Source organism: Elaeis guineensis, chromosome 16 (genome assembly GCF_000442705.2).
Source record: "Elaeis guineensis isolate ETL-2024a chromosome 16, EG11, whole genome shotgun sequence".
NCBI classification, from domain to species: Eukaryota; Viridiplantae; Streptophyta; class Magnoliopsida; order Arecales; family Arecaceae; genus Elaeis; species Elaeis guineensis.
Window position 1 is genome coordinate 45381857 of NC_026008.2, and position 20613 is coordinate 45402469.

Below are 20613 nucleotides of genomic sequence, written 5' to 3' on the forward strand. Positions count from 1 at the left end.
GTATTCATTGTTTTGAGGATGCATATCAACGCCAGTACCTATTGTTGGGGAATACCCACCGACCGACCGACCGATGGCCGGAGGGACCGACCGACCGACTTACGGTCGAAGGGACCGACCGACCAACTGACTGTCGTAGCGACCGACCGACGGACGCCATGACCGGCCAATTGACGGCCCACAACCGACTGAGAATGTGTCGGTCGGGCATACCTTTTCCAACCGGCTGAACCTGGAAGTCTGATGGCCGACTCACGTAAGACTCGCCGATCAACAGAGGGGCCCGACGCCTCTCAGCTGGCCACCGACCTAAGGTCGGTCGACTCCTCCAATCGCCGTACAGCCACCAGAGCTTGTCAGTTCTGACAGCCGCATGCGGCGCTGCCGCCTAGGGGCATTATCTCACCTAGGGCATTGTCAACCCTAGCGATTGGACAGCCCCATGGCGACATGACACTTTCACGGCGACTCTGACAGTCTACAGTGAGTTGACAATTCCTCACTTGTCTGCGCCATTAATGACGGCGCCATACCGTGCTCCACTATATAAATCGGGGAAGGCAACAGTGCAAGGGATCCGCTCCCCCCACTTCTCGACTCCAAAACCACAGGCTCGCTCCTCTCTCCTTCTCTCCCTCGATCGAGCTCTCTGTCTTCATTTTACTGTTGCCCAGTCACCTCTCTGACTTGACCATCGGAAGGTCCCCGCCGGAGCCGCCTCCGGTCAGTGTGGACTTCTCATTTTTGCAGGTGCACGTTCTCCGGCGATCGGACGATGAGGCGATTGGCCGCAACAGATTGGCGCGCCAGGTAGGGGGGGCAGAATGACAAAGACAATAGCCCAACGATCGAGGATCACCGGATCGGCGAGGCGCTCTTCTCGCCGGGAAGAGGCCTCCCCGCCACCGCCGGCGGCGGAGCCCAGCTCTCCATACCCCGCGGTGACCACGGAGGCACAGATCGCGGCCATCGTACGGCAGATGACCGTACTGACGGACGCGGTCAAGAGCCTCCAGCAACAACCGACGGCCCATCCGATGCCCTCCAGGAGCAGCCGTCGACGACCGCGCCGATCCCCGTCGCCTCCGCGCGAGCGCCCCCAACAGCGCTCCCACGGAGAGGAGGAGGGACGGTCATGGCGCGACGACCGACGGTCCCAGCGGCCCTCTCCTTCTCTGCTGGAATGGGCAAGGAAGGAGAAACGACCGCGCACGCCGTCGGCCTCCCTCTCGGAATCTTCTGGAGACTCCACTCCTGGGGTCTCCCAGCATCGACAAGGCGATTGGCCGCAACACCTATAAAAGAAGAAGACACTATCACTAGATGGAGCCAGGACTGACTTCAAAAACTCCACTGGGACAACAAGGAGGGTTTTATCCAGGATGCTGGCTCCCTCCTGTAGGTTCATCGCACGAATGCCCTGCCATATTTCTCTTAATTGCAAAATTGCCATTTGTTGTGATGATTTAATTGCTCAACCCGGCGTCACCTAGTTGAGTTGTTCATTTTTTAAGAGAGATTTTATTTCTCGATCACCTTTTCTTTAGGTGGCTCTCATCATCTTGTTATCATCATTATTTTCCTTAAAAAATTGTAGATTTGGAGCAAGGCGCAATGGATGCGGTGAAGAATGCCACCAGAAAATATGGGATATGCTAACAGCGGCACCATCACTAGTTCCACCACGATTACTATTGGATGGATGTCTAATCAAGACACCACTTTTCAAGATCTTTTCGGTACTGCACGATGCAGCAGGAAAAAAAAAATAAAAATAATAAAAATACGTAGATCAGTCACAAAAGGACTCGCCTCCACAGGACATACAAACTTCACTATGAAAAAAAAAATTTACAAGAGAAGATCTCACCCTCAACCTTCGTATATCCAATTTCTCTCTCACAGAAAGTTTCTCTCACAAAAGCTCTCTCTTGAAAGACCCCATGAACCTCTGAAGCGACTGCTGTCCGCTATCCAAGAGCCCTGCTCCTTCTCTCTCTTCTTCGGGTTGTATTCTGAAGCCTATGCGCTCATCAATGAATCAAACGGGTTGCCTAAATCTTTTCCCGTGAGAAAACCAAAACCACCACCCTCTTTCCACTGTACACATGCCTTTATAGGCTTAAAACACATGTTAGATTAGGTTTAACACTCTTAATCAAGCCTAAAAACGTTTTTGCACCGTTGGATCATCACCGAGACGTCCTAGAGTCGTTCGATCATGATCGATCTACGAAATAGTACTGTGGACCGCGCAAAATGCATGAGAAACGCCCACGCGGTCCATGCACTGGGCCGTGGACCACTCGATCTACGATGGACCGAGGTATAGGCCCCAGACGCGGTGCCTAGGCCTGGGCCGGCCCGTGCCCGCACCGGGCGTCTGGGCCTGGGCCGCACCTTGTGCCTAGGCCACACGCCCCGCGCCGGGCCCGTGCGCTGGCCGCTCTTGGGCCGCATCCCGCCGCCTGCGACTGCACCACTGTCGCTCCACCGGCAGTCTTCCACTGTTTCGAATTTCGTGTCGACTTTAAAAGCACGTATCTTTTTCGTCCGAGCTCCGTTTGGGATGATCTTGATCTCGTTAGATTTCGTTTTTTGTTGCGGACCTCGTTATAAGCTCAATGTGGATCGAATTTTGAGGTGTCAAATCTTAACAGACTATAACCAAAAAGCACTAGACTGCTTCCACTTTATGTTATTTTTTGATGACCAGTTGTTTTGTACGTCGTGTCCATAACCTAACCAGGAGAGTTCAAGTGTTGGTTTATAGTTTTTTGGTCATTGATTCAATTGTGCTTCCAGCAATTTTCTCCAATATAATGCAACATCCATCCGTATCCTTCCTTTATTCCACATTTTAAAATTAAAATTGGTAATCTACTTGTTAATCAGAAAACATTATGTTCGTGCATGCATGAGAAAATAGTCAATGAATTCAGAAAAGGTAAAATCATGTGTTTGGGAGAGAGATGAGAGAGAGAGAAGCATGTCCTTGGAGAGGTCCTGAAAAGGAGCTTTTTCATAGGTGCATCATGTAACCTAAATAAAAAAGCCAAAAAGATATATAGGTTGAAGGGAGACTCAGCCAGTCATTGTGTATCCTTCTGCACAGGCATCCGACTGCTTGCCTAGAGATTTCGTACTTGATGTTCTACTCGCTCGGGGCTTTCCTCAAAGATGGATTTCTTGGATCGGGTGCCCGCTGTCTTCTGCTTGTATGGCACTTCTCGTCAATAGCAAACCTGGAAAATGGATCCGATGTAGAAGATGCCTCCAACAAGTGATCTTTTATCCCTAGCTTTATTTATTCTCACTATTGATATACTTTCTGGACTGCTTCATCAAGCAAGTGTAATGAGATTGATCAAGGGGATTGGTTTGTCAAAGATTTTTCACAGCATCAACGGCCTTCATTTTGCCGATGATACTCTTCTCTTCTCTGCTAGTAAAAGAGAGAGTTTGCTTGCTGCCAAAGCTATTCTGCTTCCTTTGAGGATGCTTCGTGGCTAAAAATTAATTTTCACAAAAGTTCTCTTGAGTGCTCGAATATATTAGATGAAAAAATCTTTAACTTTGCTTATATGATGATTTGTAGAAAGAGTTTCCTACCTCGCACTTATCTTAGGCTCCCTATGTGTGACAAGAAGCTTCCAAAACAATGTTGGATGCCTTTCATTGATCGAGTCAGTGCAAGACTTGCCTCTTCGAAAGGATGACTCTTCTCTTACAAAGGGAAACTTGCACTAAATAATTCTGTTTAAGCTCATTCTCCTCCTACAACATGTCTATCCTTAAATTTCCTAAATGAGTGCTCCATTCAATTGACAAGATGTGAAGAGTGTTTTTTTGGAAAGGATCAGATAAGGTGAGTGGTTTAACTATCTTGTGAACTGGGATGTGGTGTGTAAATCAAGAGCGCAAGGTGGCTTGGGGATAAGTAACTTAGAGCTAGCAAATAAATTTGGCTCTTCTGGCTAAGTGGGCTTGATAGTTCACTATCAATTTTGACTCATCTTGGGTCAAGCAAGTCAAGGATGCTTACTACCATAGAGGAAAACTTGGATTCAGATTAACAAAATACTTTAATCATTTCTCTCCAGTTTGGAAGGGTATTAACAAAAATTTGGAGGCCTTTTGGAATTGCCTTTCATTCAAGTTGGAAAATGGAACTAATATTCGATTATTCTAGGAAAATGTTTGGCTAGGTAATGTTCCCCTTTCCCTCCTTTTTGATGAACTCTTCCCAATGGCTCTCAAAAGAAAAACTACTCTATAGCCTCCCAATGGTTGTGGCAATCCATGAGGTGGAGAGTTTCATTGAGGAGGCCACCGACTAGAGACCAATAAAATCAATTTCAAGCATTGTGCAATATTCTATCTTTGATCCATCCCTCGAGAGTTTGCGATACTCTATCTTGGACACTTACCCCAAAGTGGTGTCTTCTCTGTGAAGTCCTTTTATGATTTTTTGAACAACAGTGGAATCATTTGGCCTTTTTATAAGATTGTTTAGAAAGCATGCATCTTGGATAAAGTTAAAATTTTTCAGTGGCTTACATTGAAGAACAAGATGCTCATAGGGGAAGTGCTAGCTAAGAATGGATGGCCGACCAATAGGAGATATATTCTAAGTGGAGCTTCATTTAAAACCATCCCACATTTGCTGCTAAAGTGTTCTTTCATCCGATCTATCTCGTATGGAATCAAAACTTAATTGAAAATTTCAGATTAGTTAGCCACACTTAGGGACTTTTGGCTGCAGTGGAGAGTGAATAAATTTCTTATTTCTCAAAGAAGGGCAGTTGAACAATTGATGGCAGCGCTGTGTTGGAAAGTTTAGAAAAAGAAAAATAAGAGGGTTTTCCTTAGAAAGCTAAGCTCTATTTTTATTACTCTCCAGAGAATTCTTCACCTGTTATTTGGTGGGCAGCATTTTTATTCCGTCAAGGATCGAGACAAACACCAAAACCTCTGGAGGTTTCTGATCCCACTTGTGTAAATCGTGCCTTCATCATGTGCTGTACATATTGTTGGTCTTTTTGCTAACACTTCTTGAGCCTATTGTTAGCCTTGTGGTCATTGAAAAGAGTACGAGTGCTGTTGGTACTTTGCAGAATTTTTTATTTTCTCTTGTTCTGTTCTCCTCTATATTTTGTTGTTTGCTTTCTTTCCCCCCCTTTTTATACATACTTGATCAATAAAAGCTGGGTGATCTTTCCAGGCCTCCTTCATCCATCAAAAATGTTAAGATTTAACGTCTCGAGATTCAATTTACATTGAGCCCACAGCGAGGTTCGCGATAAAAAATGAAATCCAACGAGATCAAGATCATCCAAAACGGAGCTTGAACGGAGAAGATACGAAATTTTTAAAGTCGGCATGAGATCCGAGGTGGTGGAGGACGCCGGCGGTCGGCGGCGGGCTGGCAGAGCGGCCGCGCTCGGTGGGGCGCAGCCCAGTGCGCGGCACCATGCAAGGTGCGACCCAGATGCGAGCGCAAGACCCAGGCGGGGGCGCGGCCCAACCCACGTGCGCACGCGAGAGACACGGTCTGGACTCAGGCGCCCGACGTGGATGCGGACTGGCCCAGGCACAGGCACATGGAGAACCATAGTGGGCTGGCCCAGTGGAATAGTTATTTAATTATTTAACCTTTGGAGAGATGGAATGGAGACTATTGGTAGAAGGAACAAGGAAATCTCATTAGAAGAGAATGGAGAATAGAAGAATAGGAGGAATAGCTTGGAATAGAGAGACGAGCTAGCTCTCAAAGGAACGGAAGCTTTGTTTCCAAAAACTTGGTCTTTACAAGGGAGGCGACCTACTATTTAAAGACCCTGGTACAAACTTTTATGCCGGGATGCGCATATACCCTTCAGAGGTTCGTTGTAGCCTTGTCCCACCACCAACCTGCTGGAATGATTTGGGTGATTTGAGGTTGAGGAGGTGAGAAGCAAATATGTGAAACTTCCATGGTTTAGAGTTGGGCTCACATTCTGTTTTGACCCTAAAACGAACCCCCTCCCCCTCTTTTTTGACCCTAAGACTTGGAAAGTGCATTACTCTCCAACATTTGCCCTTAATGCACTTCCCCTACCACTCCTACTGACACACTTAGGATACAAGAATTCATCTTCGGTGGGGACCTTTGCATATATATATATATATATAGACACACACACACACACTAGCTGCTCGCTTGTCCTGCAATGCTCCAACTTTATCAGCTTATCTTCTACCATCTCTGATGAAATGATATTTGATAGATGCACATTTGGTACAGTCATGAGTACTGATCGGGTTCTGGCCCATTGCTATTGCTGATCACCATTTAGGTATCTAGCATGTCCATGATACAATGTCTGCCAACCTTCATTTTAAGTCCACAGGGACTGATGCAGTAATTAGGCCAGGATGCGAAGCTGGACATCAGACAACCAAATGACAGGGGAACAGGAAAAAAGAAAGAAATAAAGAAAGCGAGAGATCCACGGTCAAGATGCGATTCTTCACTCACCAATCATGCATGCCACAAGATTCCTATATGACATTCCTAATTAATCAAGGAGAATTTCCAAGTGAACTAGCTAATAATGATATCTTAATATCACACTCCACATTTGTTCTTGTCATAGTTTCACCTAGATAAGAGAAATAAAATGAAACTGTTGGTGATGATAATTCCAGGGAAAATGTAGTACTTTTTTTTTCAGTACATGCATGGAAAATGTAGTACTTAAACGTTCACCCGTTCATTGAGTTTGCTACATTTAATAAGCGACAAAAAGTGGCTAGTGAATGTTGGGACATGGTTAATATTTTCATTGGCTACATGAATATTATTCTTTATACACATCCAAAAAAAAAAAAGAGTAGAAAAAGGAATTAATATATGGCTGCCTATTTGATCAGATTCAGTCCACTACTTGCATAGTTGCAGTTAAGAGCAGCAAATGCAGCATGCCTAACCTAGCTGTATTGAATGAGAATCTCACCAATCCAGATGGTCATTGAGTTCAGAGTTGCGTTACTCCTCAGGATGGTTACAAGTAGAGCTGATCATGGGTTGGACCTAGACATAAAAAATATCAAATTTTTAGATAAGTTTGACCCGAAGCCCAACTAAAAATTAATATTATTTAAGCTGAGGCTCTGCCCATAATCAGCTCTAATTATAAGTACATCCTTGGTCCTCCACAAAACAGTTCCAAAGTGCCTGTGTTAAGCAAATCGGTTTCTTATAATTATCTTACTCTTGGCTTAAAGAAGGTTAGTCTAACACCGAGATTGCAGCTGTAGGAATGAAGAGATCTACAATTCGTACAGTCTTCCGAAAGAAACACATCAATAATAATAATTGCATTTATGGCAGCACTTGCACCCTGCAAAACATGATAATTAAGGTTTCTCTAGCAGCTATTTTGAATATAAATCAAATAAGAAAATAATCTAGCTAACTCCCAAAATTAGCTATGTGCTAAGTATACAATTGGGAAGCATCTTGAACTAAGTAACTTGCACCGAAATTCTTGATTAATCTCTACCATGATATCTCAGAAAACATCCGAAGTCTGTGGTTACTTTAAAATCAGGCAGACTCATAATTTATATTATCCAGAAATCACTGGGAACCATCAGCACTTTAGAGTAAAGAAATGTTGAGTTGGAAAAATTATTCTAGTAAATGACCCAGTTTCAAGCTTAGAGATAGATCCGCAATGTGATCATATTCTCCCTGCAATAGGCAACCATATAGTTGGGCAAGTTTATTCAAAGTTGATAACCTGTATAATATCCCATGGAATCGATCGTCATATACACGGACTCTGTTCAACCGCTGCTGGCAATCCAAGTGCAAAGATTTTTTTTTATTTTCGAATGATATTCCAAGTGCAAATATATTCATGTTCTCTGCTTCTAGTTCATCACTTTTAACATATGATATGAAGTGAGTCTATGCATACATGGGACAACTTTTTTTTTTTTTTTTTTATTGGTATATATTGGACACCCTTTCTCATTTCGTCAGACACCACCAGTCTCCTGCCTTGCCAGAAACAGGACACCCTGATGCATGTTCTGCTTCTTAAAAATATGGTCAAAGAAGTGAAGCTGTAGATTCTGAAACGTAGCTGCCCAAATCTTACTCTTAAGCATCAAACCTCGAAAGTCCAAATCCTAGAAGCGTTTTTGTTCTGATTTGTTATGAATCTCATGCTTTAGACTTTGACATTGCATCAACTGAATTATACCTGCCCAATCAATCATCTAGTTGTCATCCATGTTTCTTCTTAGTAGAAAGTTTTTTTTCCTAATTTTTAATTTAGCTTTCGTAGAGACACCTTGCACATGTATATGTATAGACCATCTGAGCATCTTCTGCAGAGATTTCCAAAGCGAAAGAGTGTCAATATTTGGTTAGGGAAAGTTGGAATACTAAAATTCCATCAAATCAAATTTTATTTTTTTCTACCATTCTAATTCTATTCTGATTTTCATCATCAATCAAATATATCAAAAAAATGTAGCCATTTCAATTTTTATTTTAATATATTTCGATTTCATTTCTGTTTCTACTTCCGAACCCAACATGTCCCTCCTTACTATTAATTCTCTTTCACATGGCACACATGACTTTAATATTGCTGGTCCCCTCATGGCCTCTTGAAGCAAAAGTAATATCGAACCCATAATCCTGGTCAAATCCAGTCAGATAAAACTGCATTTTTCATCGCCGGTGGTTGCCGATTTCTCCTCTTATTTTATCCATTCAATGCAGATATTCACATCAAGGTAAGTTGCCATTGTTTAAACCAAGTCTGACAAGCTGACAGCATCTGTTGCTTGCCAGCGTGCACCAAAAAGTAGTATCCTATTAATCTCCCCATTCACTCCGATGCCATTTGTATTAATCACGTTGGTTGGTGCACCTCCCGCGTCCCAACCATCCTCTGCCTTTGGGTTTGACATCTCACTGTGCGTTATCTTTGGGTGACAGCGAACAGGCTCAGAAACTTATGCTGACATTTAATGAATTGGATACCATTGAGCTAGCTTAATTAATTATGGATAGTGTGAACCGCACTCCATGAACATTTCCAAGTTCCCATAGAAAAGAAACTCTGACATTTTCTTCCAAACTCGAGAAAATAGATACTCTGTTTTTTTTTTGGTGAAGAAAAAAAAAAAAAAAAAAGATACTCTGCTGATACATGATACCCAAATTGTTCGACAAGCATGGTTATCAGACTTACAAGGCAAGATGGGGCGATAAAGAATTCAAGACCTAAAGCCTGTTATTAAGTAATTAGCTAACTTTTGAAGCTAAGCAACATATATACACTGTGGAACCACTTTAAGATGCATCCAGTTTGAGAAAGGTTCTGCTTTGATCGTTTTCGCATGTGGATCCTTTCCTTTGGTTTTAAGCATTCTGGGACGCTATGATGTGTGGATTAGAGGTCTAAATGCTAAATTAATGGGTTGATTTTGGGACATCTAGAATTCGGTGCCGTGTGTTCATAACGGGTAAAGATTGATAGGAAAGCATATGTTTCCTTCGATAGGGTAAAGGTGCATTTATTTTTGTGTGAACTTCTGCAGAATGGCACCAACATATGGCCTTTTTCTGTTGTATTCCGTATTTCAATTGCATACTGGTGGTTTCTTCCCCACTAGATAGAGATTTTAAAATTTTGCACCAATTTAATGTGCGCCACTGCCAAGACCTTGAGTTGGTAAATCCATTGGAGCTGCCTTTATGTGGATCTATTTTTGCATTGTTCCCATTTCATCAAGTTTGCAACAATTCAAGATGGTCCTAAAGTGGTCTGTGATGCTCCTTGCAGTTAATTTGCCATGGTGATATATCCCTCTAAAGGATGACTTCTATTTGCAGTGTGCTTGGGTTAGTCCGATCTTAATTATGCGGCGAAGAAAGATGAGGAGGGCCATAATACTTACAAGCATTTGATGATCTGGCAAACATATTTCTTACAAATTTGAATTAAATCCCCAAAAATATACAAAAAGACTAGAATGATTAAAGAATATTATTTTGCAGAAATATATATATATATATATATATCAATATCATGTATGAAAACATTAGCAGCAACGAAAACAAGGATAAGCACAAAATGACCCTTAGAGACATTTTTCATGGATCGAGAACGATGAGAACTTTGAATTTTGATATTAATACACTATATTAGGCGTGTGATAAGGCAAAGAGAAGCCTCAGGCATGGAAAGAATGGGAAGTGGAAAGGAGGAACTCAATGGCATTGGGAGTTGCCGCCAGGGCCACCATAGTAGAAGTGATTTCCCCAATCGGTGTTGGAGAAGCTCTTGATGTCATAGCAGTTGGTGTTCTCGGCGAGCGTGGAGATGGACTGGGCGGAGCTAAGGCTGTTGTCCGTGTCCACGATCTCCAGGTTGCGGAAATAGCTGGCCCTTCCAAACCCCTCCTCCGCAAAGTGGCCCGAGCCCATTTGGGTCGAGGTGTGCTCCCCATTAGGTCTCATGTTCACCACCTCCCCTCCCCATTCCACCATCGTGGCATGGTCCGAGAGGTGTGTGAAGAGCTCGGCCGGCCAGTAGCCGACCAGCATGTTGTCTCCGAAGCTCATCCACCAATTTCCAAGCTTTGGATCCTGAAATTTACATTAAATGTGGCTGCATGATGTATCTTCTATCTCAACCTCAAAAGAAATAGAGATATATATGTATTCTAGCTCTGTAGCAAGACTTGATCACTATGTAGACACAGGTAATGATAGCTAGGTACTTAGTTTGTCAATGGACCATGGGACATTTTCATCAAAAAAATGGACCATGGACATGAACTAAATGCTCAGCAAGTTTGCGACTGCATGACCTCTTGTGGTTAAAATTGCGGCATTGATGATAGGAGACAAGGCCTGAGTGGGATAGGTGCATGTCCAAGGGACCCAATGCATTGGCATGCTTGGACATAGAAGCACTGCCACAATAACCTGCTAGTGCTGGGTGGGTCAAGTTACCATCAAGCCAGACTTCATACAATGGAGTATGGTGGTTGAACTGATCAAAATCCGACCTGATACTGCCCTCGCTTTGAGCATGAATGTTTAAATAGATTGCTTAGCTAAGCTTGAGAGATGTACCTTCCATATGAGAATGGTGATATCATATTGGCCGCCTCCATATGATGATACCGGTGATATAGCTGCTCCAATGGCTATCCTGCTGTTGGTCTGCACAAACCCTGAGCACAGAAGGTTGTAGCACCCTGTCGCCTGATATGCGTCACTCTGTAGCATCATAAGAATGAAGCATGAATTCATTATTACAGCTACTGTTAAAATGTATATTATTTTTGAAGTCTTCGATCATGTGCCCCATCAAAGGTGGCTTAATTATCTCCTTCTTGGTGGACATAACCCCGATAAATTAACAACATTGGATCGTTTTTTAAGCTAAACGTCAGAGATTTCGATTCATAAACATTAATATATTAGTATATAATACAAGTATATATTGCAAGCTTCGAGAGAAGATTTAAGGGAGAGATTTTACCGTCCAGTAGGTGAACAGCCTGGGGCTGCTGTCTCCATAAAGCTCAGGGCTGACCTGACTAGAAAGAAATACAAAGCTTCAGATAACCATTCCAATCAAGCAATAAGCATCAAATCTATGCAATGGTGTGGATTAGCTGCAACACCACGTTCACCAGAAAGGTGGCCGGTGAAAATTTTTCTGGTTTGAGGCAAGGTGTGTATAGCAATGAAGTGTGGTGCAAGGTGTCTTGCACCTGATATGAATCAACCATTAATGGGCCCACCTTCTCATGAGCCGTCTATATGATGATGAAAGGCACTTTCTACTAGCATCCTTTATTATTCTTTATAATTTTCCGACAGACTATTTGGTTGCAATGCAAAAGTTTGAAGTCGCCAATAAATTGAGTGGTCCTCCGGTCCCCACTCGAGGTATACAAGGAAGCTGCCATTGATGGAACTTCCTTCAGTCCACTCCTATTATTATTTATATGCTTTATCTTCTTGGTTGTGGGTGTGCATGGATGAGGTTTATAAAAGATACAGCCATTGGTGGCCATGATTAGATGAGAAATGCTTACATAGACAAAAAGACTTTTCTTCTTTCTGCGTTTGTCCCGCAACATGTTTACATGATGTCTTTGAAATCATTATTTGTTTGGAGATGATCAACTTGCAGATGAGAGGAGCACCCACGTTGGCACATCTTTGCATGACAATTTTGTACTCAAAGGTGGGGTACGTGAATCATAGGTCGACATTAAGGCGGGTGCTGAAGTGGGTGTGTTCTATTAAGCATTTCTTTTTAGTAGGACACAGTATGATGAGTGTTTCAATCTCAGGATGGCATGTGGCCTCGCATAATACACGCGGGACCATATCCTTGATGTGGGCGCGTTTTAGGGTGAGAGGTTACTGCTTCGCTCTTAAGTGGGAAAAATAAGTGATTAGACCCCATTCACAGTGGACTATGAATAATTTAATTATTTTTTGTCACCTGTTTTTATTTTATATATGATAATAGCATATAATATCATATATTTAATACATTTTTTCTTCTTAATAATACGTCCTATGGTATATTAAATGTCTTTTTCTTTCTTCTAAGTTCTAACTAATATATTATTCATGATGCACCGTGAATCAGGTCCAACCAATAATTTTTCTTGAAATGGGAGGAAGCTTTCAAAATAGCTGTTTTCAGAGATTGCTTAAACATTCTTTATAATCTAATATAGAGTATATTATGTTTTCTGACTTTAAAAACAATGCATCACCGAACTGTACCAGCACTTACCATCATACTTGACTGCTTGTTTGCTGACTCATGGAAAAGTATACATATCTAAAATTTAGCTACGTATTAAAACTCGAATGCAAGGATCCCTGAAGAGTGGTCCACAAAGAAAGTACTTATACCATGTGCCTTATGGCTCAGGAGATGCTTTTTTTGTCAAGAATTAGATGGACCTATTGCCTGATTTCCTCCATGAACGGTGGCATGCTAAAATGTCAAAGCTTAGGGTCCATTTGCAACCTTGAGTCCTTGGAGAGCAATAGATATTTGTCACTTCTCCTAATTTCCAATCTAGAAAACTCAGCACGTTCACCCCGCCCGTCTCCCCTTCATTTGACCATATCTATTTAATAAATATCATTTAGGCCAAAGATGGTGACAGAGAACTACTGACTTCCAGCTAGTTGATTTAGCTTGCACACAAGAAAATTCTTCTATGGATCCTTTGACTTGTACCACAAAGAGCTCTTATTCTTATTCCTCGCTTCTAAGTTACGGTTAACCAAAAAATCTAAAGCGACCAAAAAGTAGAAAAAAGCAATCCTCATTTGTGGTGGTACAATTACTAGATAATGCTTCAATATTTGAATTGTTGACACTTGACAAGGTGTCATTTAATGCCAAAATATTTTATGGCCCCAAGGTATGAAACTTAGTTGTAGACTGAAATTAAAGAAATACCTGCCAGCCAGCTTCAATGCTGTTGAGATCAGAGCCATCGAATGATCCCGAGAGGACCCAGATCTGGGAGAGGCTGAACTCGTCGGACATTTGGACGGATGGATCCCAGACATTGATTGTAGCCTTAGCCCCATAGATCTCTTGTGAGTTCCCAGTGTAAGCAATTGCATGCTGCAGCCAAGCACAAAGTAAGATATATAAAATTAACATCGTAGTCAACAAAGTTTTGGAAACGTATATAATTTGGTTCCTTAAGACTAGGAAGCTCTCTTATCCAAAAACAAAAAAACAAAAAACAAAAAAAAGGACTAGGAAGCTCGACCTAGTTGCTGAGATAAGATCCCATGTAAGACACTGGGAAGCGACTGGAAAATTTTGTTAATGAGAAAAATGGAATTCCGCACTTGTTGCCACTTTTTAACGTTTCCCTGAAACCTCCTGCGAGGCTATAATAGTTATGGTGTACATGTACAGCACTGGCCGACAAAAAGGAAAAAAAAACATTTATATATATATATGTATACGTAAAGGGACGGGAGTAAACGTAAAGAAAATGCAGACATGATAGCTTCGTCCACTACCGAATGAACACCTTTGAGTTCATTCAATGCAGGCTCTTCCAGTATCATCACCTCCTTTACATACGGGTGGGAAAAAATTATAATGTGAACTCTTTCAAAAGAAACAAGTCATCTTTCTCTTTCCATTGACATGAACACCATTTATTACCAACTCCTTCCTTCCCGGCTCCCAGTTCCCACCCACCTTCCCAGAAGAGACCCACATCTTTATTGCTCCTCTCAGTAAGAAGAAGAAAGAAGAAAACAACCAGACTTTAGGAAAGGAAGACCTTTACATCACAAAAGGGAAAAGAAGACCTCAAGTCTTCTTCCCCAAACAAGACTTCGGATGTTCTTCACCCTCTCACCTTCCCATTAAACACATTTCTTGAAGGTCCCATTAAAAGGAGCAAGCTAAAGAAAAGGACAGGAGATTAAAAGCTTTTTGTTCTTGTGCATACCTCATGGCCATTACCACTGACCACATCTGGTGCATCGACCTTTCTAGCAAGTGGCACTCCTTGCTGCTTCTTCCCATAGTGGTACAAAGATTTGGCTCTCAATACGTCATCGACGGAGCTCCTCCGTATTGGGACCGTGCCCTTCGGGCAATGCCCAACATGGTGCCATGTTTGCCAAGCCCTTCTCGCTGCATCGCTTGCATTGTAATTTCGCGGTTGCCGGCCACCTCTGAATGCTGGCCTCTGAGGTGCTTCTCTCTAACATAATTCACAATTGAAATTGTGTCAAATGTTGGCTTAGGAATATTATGCCAAGGAAGAGAAACTGAATAGGCTCTTATACGAAGCAGCGGCCTAGTTATCAAACCTGGATCTTGTGGTTCCTTAGAAGAGGATGATCGAGAGCCTGTTGCTTGTGCCGGTGGACGCAGTCGATGATATCTCCATCCGGACTCTGTACAAATATGTAACTCAAAGAGCTAAGCCTGGAAGTTATGATTAATTAACCAATAGAATGAAACGAGTTATAACCTCTCTATATGTAACATCTCATTACCATCATCCTTACCTCGATGGACCTCACGGCAGGCTTGTTGATCTTCTCTAAGAAACTTTGAATCCTTGCCAACCTAAGACTCGTGACGCGTCTGGTGCTTGTGTAATTGAAAGCCGAGGCATCGACCATTGCTTCGCCGATGAACGCGGAAAAAAGAAGGAAAAGTGGGGTAATAGAAGGTAAAGACATGAAGCAAATCGAAGAGCCACATCTCTCTCCTCTCCTTCTCCTGACCTCCATATCTTTCAGTGCCAAAGAGAAAACAGTTGAAGGCCCTCTAGACCTGTGTTGCTACTAACAAAGAAACCACATGAATCAGAGCAATCTTTTAACACCACCAGTGGCGAGAAAAGGACGCCTCTCTTACCCTCTGCTATAGTGTTTAAACCCTCTCTTTTATTGCACTAGATATTGTAGATAGAAGCCGCCATTACCGCCATCTCTATCAACCCAACCCTTGCGTCTCTCTCTCTCCCTCTCCCTCTCTCTCTCTCTAGCAGTTGCACCAGTAAAAGGAGGGGGAGAAGGGGGGAAGGCTTGAAGACGGAGAATAAAGATTTGACCTACCAAACGTTAGAGACTCTTAATGGCAACTTGAATGGGCTGGCTGACACCTCACAGATGAACCATAAATAACCCATTAAGGCCGTGGGCTTTCTTATAGTGCGTTCGGGCTAGGTGGGCGCGAGCTTTCCCCCTGATATTTTATTTGTTTTCTAGGGTTTTGGGAGTTTGTGGAGTGGAAAGCGAGGAAAGCTTTGATTTCCATCTCCGCGCCCCCCCCCCACCCCCCCCCCCCCCCCCCCCACCATTTTTATTTTTATTTTTATTCCTTTGGGCAAAGCCATAAACACGGGAAGAGGCTTCCATTCTATTCTTCGTTTCTATTTATTTATCTTGGTGTTCATGGGATAGCCCACCACGTTGGATATATTTAAGTACCAAACATAATTATGGTTCGGTTCAGCTGTTCCAGTCAAAACAGCAAACAAATTTTTCAGTCTATGAAAACCCGCCATGCAGTCAACGTTACTGGTCCTGTCCCGGACCATACACAGAATTCACTTGGGACTCTGAAACATGAGCGTCTTTGGGGGAATGCTGCAGGTGATGTATCAACGCATCAAATACAATTATCTTATGCTAAATAAACAAATTTTGTCAGATTCCTTATCTATCCGTCCATGTGTGAATTTAAAGCTTGCCTGGATGAAGAGGCTCCTTTGCTCAGCAATTCTTAGACGGTTCCTCTTCAAAATTTGGACACGAGTAATTATAGTGTGAGTCAATCTACATTCTTTTCTCTCAAAAAATAATAATTATAATAATAAAATATTATGAAAAAGGGTATAAATCCCAACTATTATCTGAAAGGTTTTTTTTTTTTTTTTTTAAAAAAGAAACAAAGAAAGCTGACCTATAAAATACTTGCTCAAATCAACCATGCAACCAACCCATCGAAAGTTTCGATGACTTGAATATTAAATTGTCTGTTGTCATCGTTGAGTGCTACAAAAACAAAGCATAATTATTCATGAACCATCAAATACTGCTTGAGCTCTATAAATTGCAGCCGCCAGCATGCTGCATGCAGTCTCTGCGCATGAGCTGCTTCCTTCATTAGTAAAATTTGGAGATGATAGTAATCTATTTCCCCCTTGATAGTCATATATAGTTTTAGTCTATTTTGCGCATATACATGCAAGTCAACTTAACTTTAGTCTATCTGGTGCATGTACATATGGGTCCACTTAGCTTTAGTTTATCTTATGCATGTACATGAGGGTCAACTAAGCTTTAGTTCATCAAATAAGGTTGTTCAGTCAGAGTCAGCATCTTGTTTGGTTAATATTAGTTTAGATCGATAAACTTTTAGTATTTTTTAAAAATTTAAAGATATTAAAAGGATACATCTAACTCTGATCCAAATCCAATAAATATGTAAAAAAAAAAAAACTCTTTCTAGAAGCATTAATGTATCCTCTTCTAAAAGCACGAATACGTGTCATAGCTAATCAACCCAATTATCATACACATTCATACTACAAGCAAGCAAAACTGGCCGAACTGTTTCAAAGTACTCAACTATATTTAAAAGTGAGTGAAAAAATAATAATTTTAGAGACCATCATAGTGACACCACTTGAGAATATAGATTACAATACACGTATAGCTATGTATGCACGGGATGAAAGTTTTCACTAGGTGGCATTTTTGTAGCATTTTTCAAAAAAAATAAAGATGGTGAAAATTGTTTTATATAGAGTAAAAAAAGATACTCTCATGATCAAAAGCCAAAGCAATATCTCCTATAGAATTGATTTTTCAATTTTTCATATGGGTAATTTAAAGCTAGAGATTGGTCACTTATTGACATAGAATATTTCAATATTTCAAAGAAATCGCAACTTATCGTTAAGTTCTACAATGATGGATTAGAGTACTTCAATGGTAGGTGTTTGTCCCTTTCTAGAACTTGACTTTGGCATTCCACGACACTGATTAGATTAAAGGACTAAAATTCAAGAAGTGATTTCATTGTAACTCAACGAACCAACCTCTGATGCTTTTTAGGAAACCGAAATATAAAACAAAGATTTTATATTTTTTACAAAGCATGGCAAAACTGGATTCTGAAAAAAAAAGAACAAAGGAAGCCTATTGTGATATTATATTGTAGGGTAATAAAAGCGCTAAGTAAGACATAAGATATTGGACGGCAGGGATCTAGAGAGAAATCTATATGAAGATTCCTCTTTGATATTCTCACCGACTTCGGTTTCCGCTCTAACGTCGCTTAAACGACACGATGAGGATACCGCGACACACTGTTCTAGAAACTGAGATTACGAAAATACCCTTGAATGGATCTCTAAAAGCGGTACTGGTAGGAGGGCATGAAGGTAAAATTATCCAGACTTGCGTTGAGGCAGGCAAACCAGAAACGGTGGTGCATGGCTATGGACACCGGAGGCCTGATGGAAGATTGTTAATTGAAAGAACACCATCATTTGCCGCTACTCATACACATGATGGACCTATATATATATATATATATAGAAGAAAAAGATCTTATGTATTGGTTTCATTAAATATAGAAACATATTTTAAATTTCTATTTCACTTTTTCCAAACAAGTTATGGAAGTCTATCACTAAAATAAACAATATAAAGCGGTCACAGTTCAGACGATTAGTTTAACAAGGCATGTTCCAATTATATCATCCACGCATAGCATAGGATGCTCAGGAATCGAAACTCACCATAAAAGCTTGGATCACGCCTGTTTAAACAACCAGATTTTGATTATTAATCTAAAGTAGTTAGCATTAATTTGAACTTTTCATTATGAATAATGCAAAATATAACCATACAAATGTTTTTTTTTTTTTTTGTACATAGGGATGGTCACACCACTTTGATGTGAAAGTAACCCATAAAATTAAAGTACAAAAAGATCCCATAGGACCAGCGGATATCTATCACTCTTTCTTCAGATCTAATTTTCGAAGTACTTTATCACATAAAATGCAATCTAATTTGTTGCACTATTCGCCTTCTAGTAAACATATCTGATCGGTACCGCAGCAGAAAGACGAAGAGTAGTCTAGATGTTATAAAGGAGTGGATGTGCTTCCAGCTGCTTCATGTTGTCATGAATCTAATCAATGAAAATTCTCTATATCTGCAGCTTTTATCTCGCATAGATAATCCTCTCCAAATTATCAAATCCAACTACTGAAACTTAGCTCCCAAAAAGGCTAAAAAAGATAAGAACCATATCAATATATATAGCATCATCTCCTTTAAGTAAATTAATCAAATCTAGATCTGAATAATTGATCCAATTCAAAAAATTTAAGCCAATGACCTAACTGCACGCTACTGACAATAAACTATATCTAAGAATCCTCTAACTCATTAAGAGGAACTGAACTTGTGCTGTACAAATAAAAGAGAGGCACCAATTACTTGGCCTAGGTACTGGCCAACGGAAGCATATCCCATTAATATTGCTTGTAGTTCTTTCGTATCTGCTATTACTTTTAATCTCGCTTTGTTGGAACACCAATAGCTCCAGACAGAAGCATGGAACTAAGATATAGGTATCATACTTTGATAATAGGCCAAATATTTTTAACATTCTCGGGGAGTGAAATTGATTCAAGTTTTCAGATTCCATCTGACTTCAGAATTCTCATAAACAAGTGCTAAGAAATGGCCATTGGTCCCCTCTCTTATGATCCTTTGTTTTATGAATGTAATTTGACTTTGACTCGAAGTTCATTTATTGGTTGGTACTTGTTAGCCTAGATACCCTGCACAGTAGCGCCACAGAACTTAAAGCCCAAGGTCCATGTACCCCTCAAGAACAGACTTCAAGGCCCGAAGAACACACCAGACGACTTGAAGCTCAGATTCCAGACCTCCATGAAGAGGGCACCAGCTGATATATTAAGGACGAAGAAATGGATGAAAAATGAGTAAAGAATGGACTTTAGGGTTCATTTTGGTTGGGTATATCAAATTATGGGTTACTCCATGATGATCTGATGATTTCTAGAAATTATTTATTTAAAATAATAATTATAAAAAAAAAATAAATTTTATCATATTTGATTACTATAAAAATTATCTTGAAAAATGGTATCAAAAAATATTACTATGTTTGATTGAAAGCACCTTATATAAGAATATTGCTAAATTTCCACAATGCCTTATATAAATAATTCAGAGAATAACATTTTTTCTTGATCCATTTTTTTGGTCATTTATAGCCCACTTATATAAACAGAGTGAATATTCACTATTTTAAATATAGAAGTATATTTACATGAGTTAATAAATAATTTTAAATTGATTAAATATATTAGAAAATATATTCTTTGATATAAATAAAATTTAATATATTTATAAATAAAAATACATTAACTATCAATAAATCCTATTTATAAATCCTTGATCTCTTGATAAATTATTAACAATTAATATTAAATATATTATTATTTATAAACATTATTAATCAACATATTGATATATTTATACAGTATCGATATAATATATACTTGTATAATTTATATTAATTATATTAATATAATTAATATAGTATTAATATAATATGGGTGAAGGCATGTTCTTCAAGAAGTGACTTTTCATATTAAGTTATTAATGCTACTTGGTAATTAGTATAGAAAAATAAATACCATCTTTCTAGTAGTATTTATTTTATCTTTTCTCCTAAAAAAATATACATGGGATCTATTATTGATTTTATCATCTTTTCTATTCACTTTTGGTACCAAATATATTAACTAATATGGGATTTATTTTTCCATACAAAATTATCCTGAACTAAACGGGCCTTTGGATCAATTGTTTGCCATTTTAAACTATGATTTCGTCGAGAAACCATGAGGAAATTGTATGACGTATGTTTGGAAAATTATTAATCTATCGCCTGGCATGACTAACTACCACTTCTTTTTGAAAATTCAATGTTTCCCGTGATTGGCGGC

The 20613-nt window shown here is 40.2% G+C and overlaps 1 protein-coding gene across 3 annotated transcripts; it reads right to left on the reverse strand.

Annotated features, from left to right (window-relative positions):
• Positions 1 to 10070: 10070 nt before the first annotated feature.
• Positions 10071 to 15712, reverse strand: LOC105059164 (protein neprosin). Of its 3 annotated transcripts, none has more exons than XM_073250355.1 (8): positions 15465 to 15712; positions 15110 to 15380; positions 14909 to 14995; positions 14542 to 14799; positions 13521 to 13691; positions 11562 to 11615; positions 11150 to 11296; positions 10071 to 10657 (listed from the first exon to the last, which is right to left on the reverse strand). In XM_073250355.1, exons 2-8 carry the CDS (start codon positions 15335 to 15337, stop codon positions 10280 to 10282), a joined length of 1323 nt encoding a protein of 440 aa, XP_073106456.1. In that variant the 5' UTR covers positions 15338 to 15380; positions 15465 to 15712; the 3' UTR covers positions 10071 to 10279. The 3 variants fall into 3 exon arrangements, with proteins under 3 accessions (XP_073106456.1, XP_073106455.1, XP_019710869.1); XM_073250354.1 differs by having other exon boundaries at positions 15110 to 15391; XM_019855310.3 differs by having other exon boundaries at positions 10072 to 10657; positions 15110 to 15388.
• Between the last annotated feature and the right edge of the window lie 4901 nt (positions 15713 to 20613).